Below are 23,469 nucleotides of genomic sequence, written 5' to 3' on the forward strand. Positions count from 1 at the left end.
GTGCACGCTCAAGATTTCTCACCTTTCTTTCAATGCTATAAGTGCTTACAATTTGGACATACCAAGGCTAGGTGCCCCTCAGAGGAAAGCCCTTGTACCTACTGCGCCGAGACCGGTCACCCCATAGACTCCTGCTCCACCAATATAAAGAAGGGAGCCCCCACCTGCTACAATTGTAAGGCCCATAACGCAAAATTTAATTCTAATAATGACACTAAACACAAGGCCACAGACTCACGATGCCCAATACTACGTTCCATAAAAGCCAAAATAACTTCACGTATCGACTATGGTTCCAGTTAGAAACATAAAAATTATACAGTGTAACTTAGACAGATCTCGCAACAGCACACACGAATTCCTTGTGTACTTTATGGCTAGTAATCACCAAATCGCGCTTATCTCTGAACCATACCTAGGTACTGGCAGGGAAGTCAAACCTATACGCGGTTTAAACATCTTCCAGTTTCCAGGTACTAGCAACAACAATGTCAAGGCCTGCATATTTACTAAACCACTGTTAGGCGATGTAATGGGTGATAGCGAACACTCATCTCCTAACTTGAGCGTTGTCCATATATGCCTGGGACATCGTAGTGTTTACATCGCCTCGGTCTACGTTGAACCTGATAACGATCAATATAACACACTAGAGCGTTTAGATGACTTTTTCAAGGCCAAGGACAAATCACATCGTATAGTAGGGGGGGACTTTAATGGTTGGCACTCCACCTGGGAAGTGCACGGACAAATGCTAGGGGTCACGAAATTATTGAGATAGCCAACGGAAATGACATGGTTGTCTGCAATCGGGGAAAAACACCAACCTTTGAAACAGTGACACATGATAGATATCGCTCATCGATTATTGACCTTACCCTCTCCTCAGCCTCTATTTATGACCACATTCATGACTGGCAAGTCAACCTAGAGGCTTGCCCCTCCTCCCAACACAATGCAATAGACTTTTCACTTGATTTATGTAACAGAACCGTTGGAACTACCAACAATTCTACATTCTTATTCAACAGCAGTAAAGCTAACTGGCCCCTATTTAAAGACTCCATTCACCTCCGCATGACCAACACTGACATCCTGGATCGCGACATCTCGGCTCTTAGTTCTGAACAGTTAGAGTCACTTATTGATGATGTCACTAACATTATACGCTCTGCTTGTACTGACTCCATGCCTGTCAAGGGAAAAGGCCAGGGCAAAACAAAGCCCCCATGGTGGTCACCGTCCTTAGAGGAGCAGAAAAGATCCATTATACAACTACACCACCAGATCCATCGAGCTAAATCCCTAAACCAACCCATCGCAGACTTGGCGGCTCAACAACAACTTCTTAAGTACCAGTATTCACGAAATCTGCGCTCCGAAAGTACTAAAAACTTCAGAGAATTTTGCCAACTCCAGAACAAAGAGAACGTATGGTCTCTCACTAATCGCCTTCTTCAGGACACCGCTCCGCGTCGCCCCCCCACCACACTTAAAATAGGCAACACCTTCACTAAGGATGCTCACTAGTGATGCAACGGAAGTGTCTTAGCGGAACCAGAAACGGAAACAGATGTCAAAATTTTTTTTTTGCAGAAACGGAAACGGAAGCGGATGCGGAAACAGAAGTGTAAATAATATGAAAAAAAACACATTTACAAATATTTTTTCTTTTGGTAAAAACAGTTTATATTCGTTTTTAATTTATTAAGGCATGGGATATCGGTGTCCTTTAGCCTTCAATGTATGTATTTTTACTGCGCTGCAATAAGTTAAAATACGTGTTGACAAACGGAGGCTTTTAAATATTAAAACCATTTTACAAATATATTTCTTTATTAATACATTCACTGCTGACCACTCGGATCCGAGTGGGCAGAGCTATTAGTAGCGGCGCCTCCCCTCGGATCCGAGCGAGGGGTCCGTTCACTTTGCAGTAGTAGTAAGCCGCCGGCGTTTGAAGCGAAACGAAAAAGAGTATTAGTTTAATTCTTACAGTGTTATAGTGATTAGTACCACGTTCGTACGGAGGCAAACATACAAATATCTTGTATCACATAAAGCTAAGTCTGAACTTTGTTATGTATGTATATTTTTTAATATATGTATGTCCTGTATGTGTGTGTGTGTGTGTACTTATATATGCGTTTTTTTGTGTATATGTGTGTGTATACGTGTGTATGTATGAAATGTTACAAGATCTTGAACCATGTAGATAAAAGATGGTTTTGATTAGTATCCTTACATGTTTTACTCAATATTCTGGAATTTGATGAAAAACTTGACTTTGTCAAAATCTTGTAACATATTAGTACACAGAAATGCAATAGTGGAACAAATATCTACATATTAGTGAACTAAACCATTGCCATCCCTAGCGCTCAAAATGATGATCCCTAGCGATCAAATGCAAAAATTGTGTTTTTTTATTTAAATAATTATAATAACATTATTAATTTATCTATATGTTCAAAAATTCCCAGATACTAAATAAAAATTCACCATAAAAAGTTTTGGCTCCCAGCTGTTACCTTTTTTTTTTTTGTAAACAGTGAATGTGTTAAGTATCAAATACCCCAAATCTACATTAGAAAAAGATATAATCACAGGTGGGCACAGTTAATCGAAAAGTTAACTTCGTTAATCGTTAATTCGTTAATTAAAAAATTAACTTCGTTAATCGTTAAAGCGTTAAATTATCGAAAATTTAACGCAAGTTAAAGTTAATCGTTAACAGTTAACCATACCAAAATTTTACATACTAATTTCACTATTTTGTGGCGACACTTGTTTAAAATAGTAATTTGACTATATATTCTATAACACATTAGTATTAGAGACAAGTATGAATGCATTATAGTATATTTCATTACAAGTGCGGAAAGCCTGTCATTGCAAAGAGTTCCGACAAATGTCTACCCGAGCCGAGGCGCAGCCGAAGGTGAGGGTTGACAGTTGGAACAAGTTCTAATGACAGTTCCGCACATGCACTGAACTACTATTTTTAATACAGTGGCGAAAAAATGAAGCAATTTAACAGAATAATAAAAACACAATAAACTCAACTAACTAAAATGTTTGAAAAATGGCGCCAACCGTAAAAGAATACAGAGATTTTTTTTGTTATCCTCACCCATTCTGGGTAGGCAAAGGGAACTATGCCCAAACGGCCAAGTTTTCAGTAGATTATTTTTATTGATATGAAATGAAAATGAACTTTAATGAGATGAAATAAAATGAAACCTTACCTAATTCATTGAATAAAATCATTAAATCTGATATTGTAACAAATTAGAAGCTTCTTTTTAGCAATATTTGCATGAATCATAAAAACTTCAATGATTTTTTTTTTGTAAAAACTTCGTGGTTGGTTTTTCTTTTTAATAGACATTATTTTGACAGTTGGGAAAGAGAACGCACGAGTTTGGAAAAGCTAAAGAAAAAGCACGAGTAAAAAATGTTTTAATACAGTTGCTCAAAAAGGGATTGGAGGGTATTGCAGGGACGAAGAGCGCTCGGAATGTGGGCTATTACATACTCTTGCTTTTATATACTCGTAATGAAATATACTATTTCGAACCTTCTTTTGATTTTGTCCTGTTGGTCACGTCTTTCTCGGACGCTCTGATGGACGCACACTTGCACGCGAACTTCACATATATCAATTATCAATTCGTTCGTTCACCATTCGAGTCGCCGACAGTCGCCCAACATAGCTGAACTTACGAGCGTGGCGTGGCACGTAATTTAAACAAAATGACAGCACGTCTCCAAGTTTCTAATTTAACGATTAACGGACTTTTATTAACGGAAGTTGAGTTTAACGGAAGTTAACAAAAGCGTTAACACTTTTTGAAGTTAACTTAAAAGTTAATCCGTTAAGCAAAATGTTAACTTCGTTAATTAACGATTAACGGATTAACGAGTTAATGCCCAGCTCTGGATATAATTATTAGGCGTCGGTGGCTCGTGGCACTTGACTTGCAATCTGCAGGGGCTGGGTTCGAATCCCGCCATGTACCAATGTGTTTTTCGATTTACATATGTACATTTATCCGACGTTCTTACGGTGAAGGAAACATAGTGATGCTGCCTGCACATATCTGAGAAAAAATTCAATGATATGTGTGAAGTCAACCCGCTCTGGTCCTGTGTGGTTGACTATGGCCTAGTCACCCTTAATTTGGGGTAGGCTCCGAGCCCCTCAGTGTATAGTGAGCTGATGATAATAATGATGATGATATATTACATGGTTATCACTTATTCAAAAGTACATTTAATAACTTGTAAGTATGAAATAGTCACATTTTGCCAGTTGTCAAATTTTATATGGACAACAACTAGACAGTTAACTCCAGCAAGAGAAGCTGATTGTTTCAAACAGCAGCAGAAAATATTACGCGCTTAAATTCACGAAAAAGTACGTAAACAAACAAATGCGACAAGTGCCGAAAGGCCGCGCACGGACTGCGCGTCTCGCGCCGCGCATTTGAATCTCAGCCGTCGTAAAGTTCCGTTTTATCTCCGTTATAAAAGTTGCGGAAACAGAAGCAGAAACGGATGTTGAAAAGCGTGCGGAACTTCCGCAGTTGCGGAAACGGAAACAGACATCCGTTGCATCACTAATGCTCACGAGACTGCGACGGCATTACTGCGTCACTTCTACCCAGATGATGGCCCAGACACAGAACCCTCCCACCACAATCTCCGTTCTCCCGAAAAAGACAGCCCCAATACCCCTGACGACATCCCATTTTCCAAGGAGGAAATGCTTGAGTATCTAAAACAGATGGACCCCAAAAAAGCACCAGGACTAGACGGACTGACTGCTGACATCTGCTACCAATTCGCGTCTGACTATCCCCAACTCATCACGGATATTTTTAATAAATGCCTCGAAGCTCGACATTTCCCTAGGCAGTGGAAGGAGGCCTACGTCAAAATTGTCCCCAAACATGGCAAACCAGACAACACCCAACTAACTTCATTCAGACCTATCGGGCTCCTCCCTGTATTCGGAAAACTTCTTGAAAAATTATTCATCAAACGAGTGACATACATAGCTTACAAAAATAATAATGTAACAACACGCCAATAGATGTCGCCAGTTGCAAGCCTACGTCATCCTCCCACCGCCATGCCTGGTGGGAGAAGCGTAGCCAGCCTATATAAGCCAATGCGCAGCTCATTTAGATTAGATTACGTTTACTGTAAAATTAATTAAGGCGAATTACTGCCCGATTACACGCATAAAGTTACTTTCAGCGTTTTATTTCTCAATTACTGTTTTATAATAAACTCAACACGAGACAATTCGGATTCAAAGAGCAGACCAACACAATTTCAGCCATACACAGCGCATTGGATATAATTAAAACTGCCAAATCAGAGAAACGTCTTGTAATAGCGGTCTCTCTAGATATTAAAGCAGCGTTTGACAATGCCTGGTGGCCGGCACTCTTTCATCGTCTCAGATTACTTAACTGCCCTAGAAACATTTTTGAACTCATCCAAAGTTACACACAGAATCGTAAAGTCACTATGGAGCATGCTGGAGCACGAGTCACCAAAAGCATGACCAAGGGATGCGTCCAAGGCTCAACCTGTGGACCCATCCTTTGGAATATAATCCTAGATGAACTTCTCGATTTACCCCTCCCCCCAGGATGTCATATACAGGCGTTCGCTGATGACGTCTTCCTCACGATTACCACAAAAAACGTCGAAGAGATAGAACTCCACACAAACAGCGCCTTAGACACAATAGTTAAATGGGGAAGGAGCGTTAAACTTGAGTTTGGCCCATCCAAAACTAAAGTAATTTCATTCACTCCCAGATCTAAAAGAGCCATTATTAAAATAGACAATCACACACTCATTTTTGATAAAGAAATTAAATATTTAGGTCTAATAATAGACGAGTATTTGACGTTCACCAGCCATGTGCATTTCATTATCAATAAAGCGAGTCGAATTTTCAATAAACTTTGCCTTTACACTAGACCTACTTGGGGCGCACATCCAGAGAACATCAGGACCATCCACAATCAAGTAATAACACCTATAATCACTTACGCGGCGGGTATTTGGGGACACATTGCCCATAAACTATATATAAAAAATGACCTTCAGAGATTACAACGAGGCTTTGCAATTAAAGCCATCAGGGCATTCCGCACTGTCTCCACAACCGCAGCGCTGGCGCTCGCTCAGTTCACTCCTTTTGACCTAAAAATTTTAGAACAACATGCTATAGAAACCACCCGACTCACAGGTGCATCCCCCATCATACCCAACAATATCCCTTTAGAACGCCCCACCCCTCCAGGCAAGCTCATTCACCCTGCACTCAGAATAAATACTGAAATCCGTAAACTTCAACCAGGAGGAAACCGACAAAATTTGCCCCCCACACGCCTGTCAAATTTACACTGACGGCAGCAAACAAGAAGACGGGGCGGTAGGTGCAGCATTTGTATGCTGGGACCCTCATACCAACAGATCCACACCCAAAAAGTACAAACTCCACCACACTTGCACAGTTTTCCAAGCAGAACTTTTTGCCATTTCAGAAGCATGCAATTGGGCACGTAATAAAAAATTCACAAACACATATATTTTTACTGACTCTCTCTCATCCATACAGGCCATTCACAATAGGAGTAACACCCATCCTCTCGTCACTAAAATTCATAACAATATACACTCACACAAAGATACAGGGGAAATCAAAATTTTATGGGTCAAAAGCCACATTGGTATTACTGGCAACGAGACCGCAGATTCCTTAGCCAACTCAGCAGCCACATTACATAGAAGCCCCGATTATGCCTACTTCCCTCTATCATACGTTAAGCAACAAATACGTCTTCGTCAGCGCCAAACCTGGGAAGCCAGGTATCAGAACGCGCCACAGGGAAGCCACACAAAAACTTTGCTCCCCACACTTGACAGTGTGTCCAACCTCTGGGCGGCTACCAAAGTCACATTTCAGCTCACGCAATTTCTCACGGGACACGGTTACCATAAGGCTTACCTATACAGATTTAAAATAGTAGATAACGAGGCATGCCCCTGTGACGAGACAACGGCTCAAACTCTAACCCATTTAATAAAAGAGTGCCCGCGATTCCTTAGCCGAAGAATTGACCACGAACTCCTTTGCGGAAATCTTAAGGTGCCCCCCTATACACTCACCGAAATAATCAATAAAGCGTCTGCCATAGAGTCCTTCGTTAAATTCATAACCCACATCATCGACAACCTTAAACTATTCAATTCTTCAACAAATCAGTGAAACATTATAGCTAGTACATACCATTACTTAATATTATCCATCTTTTATTTATTTTCTATATTTTTATTTTATTTTTATTTTACTATCAACATCATTAATAATCACCAATTCTTTGTAAGTTACCTAAGACTTTTATAATGTGATTTATAAATATGTCGCCAATATAAGGAGTATAGCTCACGACTAATTATATGTTTTAACTTTTAGTTTTACCAAATGTAAGAATGTATTCCATCAGTTATATATGTTAGATATACGTTAGATATAGGGTTTTATCTCCGCGATTGCATTTCATTTTCATAGATAAACAACAGTATGTATGTATCGTAAGAATTCTCCACTTATATCCAAATATAAAGAATTGTTTTGTTTTGTTTCGTTTTTATGTATAGAATTAGAATTAGATATAATAATAAATTAGTTATAGGAGCACTGTGCCCAGGCAGCAGTCAGACAATAGTATCAAATCGCTTAGGATGACTGCTGCCCCGGGCCCTGCGACACAATATGTAAAAGATCACCTAGCACATAAAGAAATTTAAAAATTGAACCTACCGTTGACGCTACTTTCCGACAGATGGTATGGTAGTAGGCACGTTAAGCTCATTATTAGATTTAGAAAATCGCGTGAATTCATTGCATCTTAGACAGATGGCGTTATAAAATTATTTCATCTAATGTTAATGTACTATGTCTTTTAGCTTATTGTTAATTCATCTTTGACATCGAACCCAAAATATATATGAACATTTCTCAAACATATAAGAAAAAGGCAGTTGCATTTTTCCAGCCTTAATGACCGCTGGGGATAGAATCGCAACCGGTGGACCCGATATTTGTGACCTCTTCCCAAAGCAATTCTCGTCAGTTTACCCCCCCAATACTCCCATAAACGTTCCTAGTAAAAACGAATTCTGTACGCCTACCGTCTCAAACTATTTCTCGTCCCTATCCGTAACCAGAGATCATGTCTACAGAGTTTAAGACTTGATTCTAAGAAGGGAGCTGGATCCGATGGGATACCGGCTGTCTTTCTCGTAAACTGTGCTAGTGCATTGGCTTTCCCTCTCTGTTTAATTTTTAATAAGTCCCTTACCTCTGGAGTTTTTCCAACAGCTTGGAAAAGTTCATTAGTTAAAAAAAAATATATATCTTCGAGATGTTATCATTTGATTTTAGTTGTTCCTCTTTATAATTAGCTTCATCACATAAAACTTACTAATTTTGTTTATATAAAGTTTTGGTGTTTCCGTTTGCACAGGTGGGCACAGTTAATCGAAAAGTTAACTTCGTTAATCGTTAATTCGTTAATTAAAAATTTAACTTCGTTAATCGTTAAAGCGTTAAAATCTCGAAAATTTAACGCAAGTTAAAGTTAATCGTTAACAGTTAACCATACCAAAATTATACATACTACTTTCACACTTATGGTGGCGACACTTGTTTAAAATATTAATTTGATTATTTTAATTGTGAAAATTAATTTTTATTAATATAAAATTAATTTTATATTAATAAAAATTAAATTAATATAAAATTATTTTTTATTAATATGAAAATTAATGAAAATTAATCTTAATTCTATAAAACATAAGTATTGGAGACAAGTATGAATGCATTATAGTATATTTCATTACGAGTGCGGAAAGCCTGTCATTGCAAAGTGTTCCGACAAATGTCTACCCGAGCCGAGGCGCAGCCGAAGGTGAGGGTTGACAGCTGGCAAAAGTTGTAATGACAGTTCCGCCCATGTACTAAACAACTATTTTTAATACAGTTACGAAAAAATGAAGCAATTTAATATAATAATAAAAACACAATAAACTCAACTAACTAAAATGTTTGGAAAATGGCGCCAACCGTAAAAGAATACAAACAGAGATTTTTTGTTTTCTTCAACCATTCTGGGTAGGCAAGGGGAACTATGCCCAAACAGCGAAGTCTTCGATAGATTATTTTTATTGATATGAAATGAAAATGAAATTTAATGAGATGAAATAAAATGAAAACTAACCTAATTCATTGAATCAAATCATTAAATCTGATATTGTAACAAATTAGGAGCTTCTTTTTAGAAATATTTGTATGAATCATAAAAACTTCAATGATTTTTTTTTTTTTTGTAAAAACTTCGTGGTTGGTTTTTCTTTTTAAGAGACATTATTTTGACAGTTGGGAAAGAGAACGCACGAGTTTGGAAAAGCTAAAGAAAAAGCACGAGTAAAAAAGTGTTTTTATACAGTTGCTCAAAAAGTGGCGTATTGCAGGGACGAAGAGCGTTTGGAATGTGGGCTATTACATACTCGTGCTTTTATATACTCGTAAAGAAATATACTATTTCGACCCTTCTTTTGATTTTGTCCTATTGGCCACGTCTTTCCTGGACGCTCTGATGCATCACACTTGCACGCGAACTTCACATATACCAATTATCAACTCTTTCGTTCACCATTCAAGTCGCCGACAGTCGCCCAACATAGCTGAACTTACGAGCGTGGCGTGGCGCGTAATTTAAACAAAATGACAGCACGTCTCCAAGTTTCTAGCATAACGATTAACGGACTTTTATTAACGGAAGTTGAGTTTAACGGAAGTTAACAAAAGCGTTAACACTTTTTGAAGTTAACTTAAAAGTTAATCCGTTAAGCAAAATGTTAACTTCGTTAATTAACGATTAACGGATTAACGAGTTAATGCCCAGCTCTGTCCGTTTGTTACTTTATTATACTTGTATGATGTGTACACCTATAATTTGGATAAATTATTATTCAGTTTTTAATTTGCTTTTGTTATATTAGTTATTGTGCATGTGTTATAATTTACCTGTTGGTGTATCTAAATAAATAAATAAATTCGGTAAGTATGTTCAGCGCGTCGCGCCCAGACGGTGGTCTTGCAAGGTACAATTCGTTATGTACAGCCGCTGCCTGGGCCTAAGTTAACTTTGTGCTTAGTAATTAAAATTCTATAATTCACATATTTCAATCAATAATAACTATCATGCCTTATGTACGAAGGGCCTAATACGTACGGTCTTGAAGTGTCACACCGTTCTTTTGTCCACAGCTAATAGTAATAGTAATCTTTTCCTTCAATTAGGGGGATATAAAAATAAAACGAGTATTGCATTTACGAGTATTGTATATAAAATGTATTTAGTTCAACATATGCGTAGACCGAAGATGAGGATCAATGATCTCACTAAAAGTTATTCTAAGATTTTACAGAAGTAAAAAAATGATAAATGTAATAATACAATGTATCGTTTCGTTGAATTTGTGGCAAACTCGATTGGTCCACCTATTATTGCTTCTAACTAGACGCCAATGGCCGCCTCGCGGAGAGGAGAAGTAAGGACTAAAGGCAGGAAGGGAGAGGGATACGGTTCGGGTGCTCGGGGCTTCGGAACGGGATAGGCAGGGTAAGGGCGCCAGCGGCGGTGGACCAGCGATATTGCCTCGACGGCCGCGGACTTCTCTCTATTTTTTTTTCTTATAAATAATGTCTATTTACATTAGTAACCGTTAAATAATTAATCAATATGTAGCGAAACTATGTACAGGACACGTGACACAATGTTCGCGTATGTTGCACGAGGCGGTCCTCGGTCAACGCGCGGCAGCTTCCTCGGCCGCAGCGGGGGCGGCGGGGGCGGCGGGGGCGGCGGTTGGTGTTGGCGCTGAGGGCGTGGAGGGTGCGGAGGGCGCGGTGGGCGCGGTGGGCGCGGAGGGCGCGGTGGGCGCGGAGGGCGCGGGGGGCGGGGATCCGGCGGACAGTCTCGCCAGCGCCTTGTAGAGCGGCGAGTTGACGAAGCGCGGGTAGGAGTCGCGGTGCATGAGGGTGTAGATCTGCAGCTGCGCCTCGTCGAATGTGTGCGGCGTCGGCTCCACCATGTTGCGGTTGACCGTCTCCCGCACGCGCGAGTCCAGCGACACCTGCCAACGACCGACACCGGATCAAACCTCGCCTTTATCTTGCAATATTTTAAACTATAAATGATTTATTATATAAATGGATTTGCTGATTTTGTACACACGAATATACACATATATATATATCTGTATGAGAGGAATTGATAAACAAATGGTAATGGAATCGAAGTAATTTAAACTCACAAACAAACATATCAAGCACGACGAGAGTGACGCTGTCACATAATATTATACATTTACTTTGTCGCACATAATATGAATTAAAAAAAAATCGTTCGTGATTCATGGTGTTACAATGTGATGGTAGCAGCATTTGGCTGTGGTGCTCACCTCCTTAGGGGACAGGATGGAGATGTAGTCCTCGTAGATGAAACGCGCCTTCTCCTCGACGGCGTCGGGGTCGGTCTCGCGCTTCAGCTCCTCGCACGCCAGCCAGAACATGATGTTCTCCTCGGAGTACTCGCCGCGCAGAAAGTCGCGGAACACCCGGCGCCCCGCTGTGAACAAGCTGTCATGAGCTCGCTCACACATACTCACACCTATTTTAAAGCCCTCTCTGTGATACTCGATCCCTTGATATCTTTACCTTATCTATCTTATCCTGTCTCATATCTTTATCTTGATATATTTACCTACCGATAAATTAACACAAGGCTGTTGAGTGTATAATTAAACATTCTGCCGAAGAGGTGAAGAGGCCACTAAGAACCTTAGCCTTTTTAGCTTTAAAAAAATCATAAAGGTGAAAAGAGAATCGCGCGGGAAGTCGAAGAGTCGACAACGAGATATATGAGTGAATACAGTTTGATGCAAATGTTATTAAATATGTAAAGAGTTTTAATATAAGGATTATAACAAATAATAAATGCACTTTGGCTGGTGTGCTGCTGTTTTCGATTTATACAAAGGCTATAAAGTGAAGAATCCCTCGAGCTCACCTGCGCTGCGCATGAGGCGATCGAACGACTGGCCCCAGCTTTGGATCTCCTCCAATGTAGGCCTGCGAGAGTAACGGTCACGTTAACCGTTTGTATGTAAACTGACGACAGGAAGATAAACGAATATGAAAAGTAATGAGCACATATAAAAGAATAGCAAAATAGTGAAGTGACTCACGGCGCGTCTCCTTCGACCAGCAGCGGCTCGTGCGGACCGGGGCGGCTTGCTTTGCCGCCCGCGCTACACTCTCCGGCGCGCTCCGCCGCGCTGCAACAGAGCCTTGCCAGAGAACCCCGACCGCGCCCGAGTGTGCTCGTGAGTATCGAGAGTATACAGAAAATTACATAACCAGTTACACTTTTAGGGCTGGTATATATAAACCTACGCAGAGTATTTGTAATTCCATTAGTCACGATTCTGACGACAGGAATTATTATTTGAAGGAAAACTAATAAATAAAATGAATTGCTTTTCAACCTACTTTGTAAACAACATACTATACTATAGTTGCTCGGGGACACAATGAGCGTAAAAAATAAAATAAAAAAATACCTAGAGCATGTCGTCCGGTTATACTGATAAAATATCTTTGAATTATATTACTTAATGACAAAATGAAATAATTTGTTAATGAAAAAAAAAAAACTTTGAATTGACTAAGATTTGGCTATTGCAGGGTTAGACCAGGATTTTGCATCATCCTTTATTTTCTTATAAAAAAAAAGCTCGGAGAGACTTAGTTGCCAACTTAAGATTCGGCTCCTAAACTCATTTGATCATGTGCGAACATTAAAAGATCTTCGTTTGTTTGATCCGAGGATTGAAACGCTCAGCTCAACTCAGTGTGAATTTGTTGTTACCATAGAGGGGTACCGCGCGGCCGTTAGTGCACTCCTCAGCTCGAACTTACCATTTGGCCCTGCAACCGAAAAGCATATATTATAAGCATATATTATTATATATTACACTACAACTTTAAAATTTCATCCTTTAGATCGTCCCTGTTCTGGTGGAGCTGGCTACCTATGCTACTTTTACATTGTTTTGGTTTTAATAATGTTTGGCGATGTTAATTTTTTGCAAAAAAAAAAAACTAGTTCCTAGCGAGATAACGAAAAGCTTTATATTCTGAACAAGATATCTGGCGTCACTTGTGGTTTGCACAGGACTGTTTCGTGTCGCCGTTGAGTAAGCTGTCAGCAGCTGCGAGCCGCCAGTAAAACCAATGTACGTTTAAACCACGGCGTATGACGTCACTAAAGCAAAATTCATGATATGCAGCTGATCTCACGGTTCACATGTGTGAAGCAGTGCAGAGAACCGACTCACAGGTTAGCTCAGTTTGTACTTTAGACTTATGAATGGTGTTTCGAGCTGCAGACTGTGAGTCAGCAGGCAGCTCGCGGCTCAATGGCACACATAATTTATAGTAAATCGAGATGAGCCGTAAGCTGCCAATTTAGTTGTTGAGCTGATTTAGATACTCGGATGAGGCACGCACCAGGAGCAGGAGCAGCAGCAACACCAACAGAGGCAGCAGCGCGCGCCGGGCGGCCGGCAGCCTCGCGCCAGCTCACCCAGGCTGCACATCTGCAACGTAATCATATGTTAATTATCATAGTTCTCATACTTTACTGGATGGTCATGGACTGAAGTGTCGGTTGCGATGTTGCCACCGTTCGTGCGGTGCACCTGCTTACGTAATTACCAGATTCGATCGTGCTCCGATAGATTCAAGTGTATCGTGTATTGTTTTGAACAGTGGCATTTCACAGCTGCACGATGACCAGCTCGCCCGGCGCAATGCCATGAACTCGTTCCGTCTGATCAAGTCAACTTTAGTGGACTACATGAAGTAGGTACATTTTTAACTGACTTAAAAATAATGGAATTGAGAACCTCCTTTCTGATCAGGTCTGCGATTGTACACTCGGATTTATCATAACACGAGGCAGAGTATTAATAATTGTATACAAATTATATAATAATAAGGAATTACTTATTAGTTCTTTTTGCTTTTTATAATTATTTGAAGTCAGTTTTTTTGCTAAAACATATTATAATAAAAATAACACACATAAAAAAAAAATTCAGTCGAATTGATAACCTCCTTCTTTTTGAAGTCGGCTAATAATGAAGTTCAATAACCGAATTAATTTGTCTCAATATGGCGCAATACTGAGAAAGGTACTACGATATACTCGTATAGTGGGACAACGTTATCAGAGCAAGACAAAGATGTGCAGATGTCGCGGTTACTTCTATCAGAAAACATTTAAAACTACGTAGGCATAGGAAATTATTTAAAAAAAAAAAGGGTCGTTGAGACTTTCTTCACACTGACAAAGGGTCGGTCTATGCAACTAAACGTTGTGCGTTTTATAGTGTGCCTATTTAAGGGTCATTAGTTTGACAACTGACGACTATGAAGTATCAAATTAATTTTGTATGAGGTTTAATGTTGTACTTAATGGTCGGTTGTCATAGTGTCGGACCGTACGTGACGTGACATAACGAACAACTATGAGATATCGAGCATCCACTATAATACTATCAGTACTATAATTTAGGTGTTTTCTTTTTACTTCTTAAGTTATTTGTCTTCGTATCGTACAAAAAATTTAAATACATTCATTTTATATTTGTCAAAACCTCAATTTTTGGTTTGATATTTTATTTCTTTATGTAGTTTTGAAGAATAAATTAGGAATAGAACGAAACTATTTTATTTATATTGAACAAAAAAAACAATAATCACGAATTTTTGGATAACAAGTTCTATGAGAAGAACCATCGAAAATCGAAAAGATTCATTACCGATTTTACTCAACTCATCTCGTCATCTCGTCGTAAACTGTCAAATGAATTGTTAAACTAATCACCCTCAAATAGACACACTACTTACTCGTATAAGTTTAGTACGAGTATAGTTTGACAATAGACGCCTGTGGAGTCGTTATGATAAATCCTATCAATAAACAATAATTTGCAATTATGTAAAAATCTGTATTGTCCACATAATTCCTATTACTTACTGATGACGATGATATTAGCCGTTATTTATTGAAGAGTATATTTATGTCCGTTTTTAATTTGCCTAGGCAAATTGTAAGAGTCATTCAAAGAAATCAGTTCCAGTGTTTGCGTTAACAGAGTGATAGTCACCATTAGGTACATGTTAAGGTTTTAAATGTTGGATGTTTGAGACTGAGGTCCGCCGACAGTTCGTTGGCAAGTGCACCACGAGGTGCGACTAGCCTAAGCTCGATGCGCCGGCGACTACAGCGCAATGTCACTGTTGATCGCTGGAGCTGGACCTGGTGCTGGACCCACATTCAATTCTAAGCTTCGTCGTCTTGTCTTTTTCGACGCAACTTTAATTTGTTCAAATATCTTTTTGCTACGCTTACAATTGGTAATATATATAAACAAGTATTTTATACATTGGTTATCATATATTTTATTAAATATGTTTTAAACGTCACGCCGTCATAATCTAATCGAGGGAAAAAAAGACCTTACAGAATTTAACACTCCTGCGGAAAGTTTTTACGGTCGATACCAGGACTGTCTTTATTATATTGGGCGCTCGGGTGGGAAAATTAGTTTGGCCCCCCTAAACGTAATATTTCCATTGGCTGGGGCATTTTAAGACTCTGCGCCTTGTACTACTAGCACCACGGGGTAAGACGGCCCTGCTAATAACACCTGCATGACGACCGACGTTAACGATCATGTGGCACAGGCTCGCTCACGGTTTATAGGCGTGTCCTATTCTCGACCATTGATCTTATCCGCCTCTAATTATTATTTGTGTTTTTTAGTGTAAACACAACCGCCACCAGCCGAGGCAGGGTCGCCTGTGGCCGGCGGTAATCGACATCTTATAAAAAATGTGACATTTACGAATTATCATACTATATGTTATGAACACAATCCAGATTACCTCTTCCATAAACAGGACGCTTGCCACTTTTAACATGTCTCCTACATGTCGAACGGGGACAAAGTCACAGGAGTGGAGCGGGCGCGCGGGCGCGGCGGGGCGGCGGCACGGCGCCCGCTGCCTCCCGCGCCGCCGCGCTGCTCCACACGCACCCGACTATGTTTTAACTCGTACGATAATCAAATCGTAGCTCAGATCGTTCTGCACACATTTGAAAGAGTTGAACTTATAAAAAGACTTTCGAATATTTAGCTTCTGGTACGGACACAGATTTAACACAAGGAGTCGATCCCGGCCGGAGCGAACCGCGGCGGCCGTCGCCTCGGCTTGCGCGCATCGCGCAGGCGCGGACACGAGGCGCAGCGCGCAGGCGCGGCCGGAGGGCGCCCCGCGCCGAGCGCGCCACCGCGCCGCCGCCGCGCACAGCGAGAGAGGCGCGGAAGCGACGCAATCGCGGACGATGAGAAAATAAACAGCGTTTAGAGGGTAGTGGGTGAGGGCCGCACGCGCGTATTTATAGCGCGTTCGAGTCGCGTCGGCGCTCGCAGTGCTGCAGCGGGGCGGGCGGCAGGCAAGGGGCGCGGGCGCGGGCGACGTGCGCGACCGAGTTGCGCCGCGCAGTGCTCGTCGCGCAATCAATAGGCGGCGGGTCGATAGGCCGCGGCGGCGTCACGCGTGGTTCATCGGCCGCGAGCCGCGAAAGACGAAACACCACGACCTCGCAAAAGATTATGATTAGAGTATTATTCGACTCGTCTGATGAGTGGGATGCCGGAGCTCAAATTCTGGTATTTTGAATCTTACCAACGAAAAGGGGTAGTGGATTTCGCAAAGGAGATGTATTCACAATTGGTCGCAGGAGATGTATGTACAGATACAGGTACAGGTACAGGTACAGGTACAGGTACAGGTACAGGTACAGGTACAGGTACAGGTACAGGTACAGGTACAGATACAGGTACAGGCAATATTTCCTGTACATCTTCTTCGAAAAAAATATAATGTAATATTTTTCCTATTTGTGTACCTACCTAGGTAATGTTACATGAAATAAATACATAAATAAAAATAAAATATGTCCATTAAGGTAAGGTAACGGATCAGCAACTCTGCAACAAGTTGTATTGTTATAGTTGTAATGTGTTACCATTTACCATAGTAAAATTGAAGTAACACAAACCCTCATTAGGATCACCAGCGCGGAATTCACTTTACGTAGCTTCGCTATTTTTAATAACCTTAATTTTGCAATGAAAATTGTATATAATTGAATTTGGAATATTTAATTTATCCTTTCAATACATATGATTCCCATTGACTAAAATTTAAAATGTGAGATTTGAAGGACTACTAAAGTTTTGTTAATCAGTAAGTTTTTTTTTTCAAAAAGTAGAGTATTAATCAGTGTGTAAAAATAATTCGTAAACTATATGGTATCATTATGAGATATTCGTGTGATATTAGCCAGGTATATCAGTTATAGTATATGTACTGATTATAAGAATTCAAAGTTCTAATTTTATCCACAATCAAATTTAGGATATGAAATTGTCGGAAGAGCCCGAATATTATTGTAGAAACTTACTGTTAGTATTTACAATGATGTGCGAAAACGACTTTGACTCCCCCCCCCCCTTTTTTTATAAACTAACTAGCTTCGCCCGCGCCGAATTAAAAAAAAATTAGTAGCCTATGTGTTCTTCTCGACTATGTTCTACATCTATGCCAACTTTCATCAAGATCCGTTCAGCCGTTCCGGGGATACCTTCAAATAAACATTCGCATTTATAGTACGAGTAAGATAGTACGAAGTAAAATATCGGGACGTATAGAATGACAAAGACACTTATCCGGGCGCGGCGAGGCGTGTATACGTCAAAATTAATTATGGCAGTTCACTAGCGCTCTGTAAACCTCAAAAAAGTGTCACAAGATCCTTTTCGTACTCTAGTTGCCATGTCATGTTTTTTCTCTTGTGCCATTTTCTATACCTTTTTTACTTTGAGCTCAAATAGTACCTAGCGAGGCACTACTTGAGCTCACCGCACGTCTCACTAGACGTGCGGTGGTGACGAGGCGTTGACGCGACGAACTATTCTTCTGATCTGCTTACGATGACTACCATTGATTTGCTCGTATTCATATTTATTTAGGTGATTTTTAAAAAGATATTTTAAAGCTAACAAACTATTACTTAACTATATAATAATGAAAACAGATTCAATGAATTACGGGAGATACGTGGAGGTCGCGGGAGGTCGCGGAAGGCTGTGCGCCGCCGCCTGCCGGGTGCCAGGGGTGTAATCTGTGTTAAAATATGTACCCCACCATGCCATGAGCGGCGGACATAATAGCAAAATAGTATATTATTCTATGTGTAATATATATAAGTAAGTGTAACTCTTAACGGACGAATTCTTTCAGTATCTGTAGCAACGACTTTTCTATAGCAATAAAATGAGAGGTTTGCTATCTATATTTTAGATAGAGGCTATATTTAAGCTTCTGAGAAACCTCGACACCGTCCGACGTCGCGGATCGATGGACGAGCATTGCAGGGCGGCACGGGGGCACGGGGTGGCACAGGAGGCGCGGGGTGGCGACGTCCCCTTGTCATCGATCGCCGCCGCCTCGCGCCCACTCGCGCCCAGTAGGCGGCCGCCGGCGGGCCGAGCAGGTGCGGCTGCAGGTTGCATCGGGCGGCGCGGGGTGGGAAGGGGCGCGGGCCCGCTCTCGAACGTATCTCGTTGGATCGCACCCGACACCCAGCGGCGCCCGGCGCCCTCGGCACCACCAGAGGGGACCCACCGCATGCGACACAGCAATCGATACGCACGCTTACAATTTTTAAGTACGCCTCAGATAACCGTAGGTGCAAGCTAGGATCTCAGTCAAAGCTCTTATCCCCAGAGGATCTAGCTGAGCCCCGTCTAGTAGACCCGTTAAATATGGTGTTGGCGAACTGCACGATCAGCTTTTGTGGCGTTTCTAAACTGACGTCATTAATGAAATTAAGTAGTTTTTATGTCGAAATGAAATCCAACGAGGTACTTTCGTCAAATTTACAAATCTCGATCTATACCACTGGATTCTCCTCTTATTCTGGTTTAAAATTTGCAGAGTGAAATAAAGAAGTATAAATTAAAAAGGTAAGATGGAAGGAGGTGGCGGAGTGTCCAGCGTGGCATCGCTCACCATGGACTGCGAGGACATGTTCAAAGAGATCACTAAGAAGCTGTATGGCGAGGAGGCCGCCATGGGCGTTGGCGTCAACGTGAGCGGCGGGGCGGGCGCGACGGGCGCCGGTGGCGTCGAGTACCCTCCGGCCGAGCGCGAGCTGGTCGACGACTTGCGTCCCGAGGAGCACATCACCGCCTGGGGCTTGGCGGCTCTCATGCAGAACGGATTCCCGCCGCCCGGCATCTTGCAGGTGTTCACTTTCACTTTCTCATTCCTTCACTCGTCGTGGTACCGATCGTGAACCCGTTGAATATATATAATTATATTTCGTGCAGGCAAACTTTACCCCGCGCACGGACCCGTCGGCCGAGGACCGGTGGACGGCGGCGGAGGAGCCGCTGGCGTGGGCGCACTCGCGCGTCGCCGCCTACAACCCGGCGCAGCGGCTCTTCAAGTGCACCGACTGCGAGTGCGTCGGCTTCCTGGCGCGCGTGGCGGAGCACTGGCTGGGCACGCACTCGCAGGCGCGCGCCTTCCAATGCCCGCTGGCGGGCTGCGGCTTCGCGAGCGGGTGGGCGCGAGCCGTGCGGCAACACCTTGCGCGCGACCATCACTCCGATCCGGCAGCCGCAGACCACCTGCTACGCGACAACCCCGCGCTCGACGACCTCACTCGCTACCTGCAGCGCCTCAAGACCAAGGTACGTCGGCGACGCGATTCACTCTCGCTTGTACAATACCATATTATGTATACATATAATTTTCCAATGTTAGTTTTGATTCTGGTTAGTTAGGACTCTAGAGGGTTTTAAATTTCCTGTTTTATTTTACATTTTTGCAATGGTTCGAAAAGCCTTAATTTTACTTTTAAAACAAAAATTAATTTGTTAAATTATCCATATAACTCACAAGAAAGTTACATTAAATGTAGAATGTCCGGTCTTTGTCATCAGGTGGAGAATACGCGCAGCGAGAGACGCACAGGAGCGGGAGGCGCAGGGGGCGCGGGGGGCTCTGGGGGCGCGGAGGGCGGCGGCGGGCCGGGCCCGGTGGCGGACACCGCGAGCGGCGAGCCCGCCGCGCTCGGCGACGCCGGCAAACGCTACGTGTGCGCCGCGTGCCCGTACGCGACCGACCGCCGCGACCTCTTCACTCGTCACGAAAACATCCATCGCGACGAGAAGCCGTTCCATTGCTATCTCTGCCAGAAACAATTTAACCGCGCGGATCACGTCAAGAAACATTTTTTGCGGATGCACCGCGACCAGCCGTACGATCTCAATCGCATCAGACGCTCCAGCGGCATCAAGCCGGAGGCGGGCACGAGCGCGGCGGGCGCGCACTACTGCGTCAAAGGCGCAGGCGACGTAGCGGCGGCGCCGGAGTGTCGCCCGTCGCCGGTGAAGCTGGAGCGCTCGCCGCTGGCCAAGGCCGAGCCCGCGGCCTCTCCGACCGCCACACACAAGCCGACCGTTTCCTCCCCGGTACGTCGCAAGGTGAGGTGTGATGTCGTAAATGTGATCCTTTATTATCGACATTCGTTATACCGATTTGAGATAATAAGAAGCGGAACTACGGCGACGGCGCTCCCCTCCCCGTTGTCATCTCATATTTGTCGACTTCAGCGTAAGTGTCGTATGCTTATACTCGAAGTTAGTGTAATTTCACTTATTAAAATAATTATTATTTGAGTATCGGGTGGTCATTATTGTTGGTGGTGAATGTTATTTTTAAATGTCGTCCAAGTTGGGCGGGAAGCAAGGACGAGAGTGTGACGCGAGTGCGGGTTGCAGGGCGAGCGGCGTTACGCGTGCTGCTACTGCGCGTGGTCGGGCGTCGACAACTGGTGCCTGAAGCGGCACCTCAACACTCACCTGAAGCCGTTCGCGTGCGCGCTGTGCGAGTACAAAGCGGCGCGCGCCGAGCGGCTCGCCACACACGTCCACAAAGTGCACAACAAGAAGGCCTGCGCCAAGTGCCCCTACCTCGCCGACGAGCCGCAGCAGCTGGCGCTCCACCTGCGCGATGCACAGTCAGTATTCTCCTCTCCTGCCGACTTCACGCCCTCCCCACAACCATCTCGCGACGACCTCACGTCTAACCTCCTCTTATCATAATCTTATTTTGTTTACATTGACGATGACACTCTCGGTCGTTGACAAGAACCCCACATTCTTAAATTACATTTCAGTTTCCCTTCAATTTCCTCTGGTCTAAGGTCACACAGGTCCACAGGTGGTGATAATAAGTTCCCGCACGCCATACTGGGCTCGTGCCCGATCGGGCCGGCGCCGGCGGGCGCTTGTCATGCTTCAGTCATCCAGCATATCATTTAAAATAAAGAGTGAAATATCATGTGTTACTCGAGAATATGTTCTATATCTGTGCAAAATTTCAATAAGATGTGTCAAACCGTTGCGAAGTTGTCGAGTAAATACGTGAATCAAACGTATCTCACGGGAACCGTACGAGTTTACGGGATCATAATTAGCCTACGGCAACGCATCTGCATTTGTGAATGTCTATGTGCAACGGTCACCTCGCCATTTCGACGAATTCAGGCGTTGAGGCCGTTTGCTCGTTTGCCACATTTTCACATAAAAAAATATTAAATATTCTAGCCATATTGAGAGCCGCAACTTGAAAGTACCAACGGGCGTTGGACGATCGGCGGGTGCGTTCCAGACGAGTCAGGCGGCCGTGGCGGGCGTGGCGGGCGCGACGGGCGCCGGGGGCGCGGGGGGTCCACCGGGAGCGGCGGGAGGAGCCGCACCGGCGCCGCCGCCCCCCGCTCTGCCCGCGGCAGGCGCCATACGACGTCGCGAACAGCGCGCCGCCGGCGCCGCAAGACTCTTCGGCTACCTCGAAGCTTCGGACGGCTCCGGCGACGAGTACGAGCCGCCGCCGCTCCCGCCCGAGTACGCGCCGCAACAGCCGCACGCCGCGCCCGCCGCGCCCCCCGCCGGGCACGCGCACCACGCGGCGCACGCGTCGCACGCCGGGCACGCCGGGCACGCCGGGCACGCAGCGCACGCCGGGCACGCGGCGCCGCACTACGCGCGCGACAAGGAGAACGCTGCGCCACTGCACCACGCGCTACACCACGACCACTGCCTGCGATACTAGCGCCCTCCCCCAAATGTATAATTATATTCTGCATTAGAGTACGTTGTTTTATAACTCTATATTACTTACCACAATTTTAGATACCTATCGTGTGGGGATTTTAATATTTACCTTAGTTCAAAGTTGTTGTTGTCGGAACATACTCGTAATATCTATATTATTTATTTAAGAAACTCCAAATGACTTTTTATTTGTACATGTAGTTATAATTAAGAAGTGACAATTGTATAAAGTGTAAATACGGAGTCGAGCGGAAGCGGAAGCGGAAGCGGAAGCGGGAAGAGGTCGCTGCATCATTTGTCTCGATGTTGTTCTCAAAGTTCGTTACATTTTGTTAAATTCTAAACAATACGTTATATGTAACAGTTAAAAATAACAGCTTTATTGATTGATGAATAAAATTTATATAATATTATGGTATTTATAATTTCGATTTTAATAGAAATTATTTTTCTTTCGTTTTGTCTATTTATTATTTTTTCAACACCTCATATTATTTCATACTTTAGTATATCTTACTATTATTATAAATGCGAATGTTTAGATGTATGGATGGATGGATGTTTGTTAGAAGGTATCTCCGAAACGGCTTAACGGATCTTGATGAAATTTGGCACAAATGTAGAACATAGTCTGGAAGACCACATAGGCTAATTATTAAGTTTTTTTTCTATCCCGCGCGGACAGAGTCGCGGGCGACAGGTAGTAAGTTATAATTATATTTGTTCCTTCGTAACTCTGAAAATTTTAACGCTCTTCTCGACTACTTAAACCAACGACTCCTACAAATTGCAAGACAAGACAAGATAACAATAACAATTAACAACCAACGAACGGAAGAAATAACACCGGATCGAGCATTCGAACACCACAAGTAGTGATGCAACGGAAGTGTCTTAGCGGAACCAGAAACGGAAACAGATGTCAAAAATAAATTTTAGCAGAAACGGAAACGGAAGCGGATGCGGAAACAGAAGTGTTAATAATATGAAAAAAAAACATATTTACAAATATTTATTTTTTTGGTAAAAACAGTTTGTATCCGTTTT

At 42.9% G+C, this 23,469-nt stretch overlaps 3 protein-coding genes across 3 annotated transcripts; 2 read left to right on the forward strand and 1 right to left on the reverse strand.

The window, feature by feature from the left end:
- Window positions 1-795: 795 nt before the first annotated feature.
- On the forward strand, window positions 796-1,530 carry LOC123721658. Its single transcript, XM_045681045.1, has one exon. The coding sequence runs from the start codon at window positions 796-798 to the stop codon at window positions 1,528-1,530; it is 735 nt and encodes a 244-aa protein (XP_045537001.1).
- A 9,375-nt stretch (window positions 1,531-10,905) lies between these two features.
- On the reverse strand, window positions 10,906-16,221 carry LOC106710103 (regulator of G-protein signaling 17). Its single transcript, XM_045681046.1, has 7 exons — window positions 16,115-16,221; window positions 13,670-13,758; window positions 13,079-13,087; window positions 12,346-12,435; window positions 12,168-12,229; window positions 11,560-11,726; window positions 10,906-11,232 (listed from the first exon to the last, which is right to left on the reverse strand). The coding sequence occupies exons 1-7, from the start codon at window positions 16,148-16,150 to the stop codon at window positions 10,906-10,908; spliced, it is 780 nt and encodes a 259-aa protein (XP_045537002.1). The 5' UTR covers window positions 16,151-16,221.
- A 1,778-nt stretch (window positions 16,222-17,999) lies between these two features.
- Window positions 18,000-22,791, forward strand: LOC106710102 (protein charlatan). Its single transcript, XM_045680904.1, has 8 exons — window positions 18,000-18,504; window positions 18,599-19,544; window positions 19,630-19,995; window positions 20,248-20,790; window positions 21,088-21,326; window positions 21,916-22,063; window positions 22,124-22,216; window positions 22,340-22,791. Exons 2-8 carry the CDS (start codon window positions 19,269-19,271, stop codon window positions 22,418-22,420), a joined length of 1,746 nt encoding a protein of 581 aa, XP_045536860.1. The 5' UTR covers window positions 18,000-18,504; window positions 18,599-19,268; the 3' UTR covers window positions 22,421-22,791.
- The last annotated feature ends 678 nt before the right edge of the window (window positions 22,792-23,469 follow it).

Source organism: Papilio machaon, chromosome 14 (genome assembly GCF_912999745.1).
Source record: "Papilio machaon chromosome 14, ilPapMach1.1, whole genome shotgun sequence".
NCBI lineage: Eukaryota > Metazoa > Arthropoda > Insecta > Lepidoptera > Papilionidae > Papilio > Papilio machaon.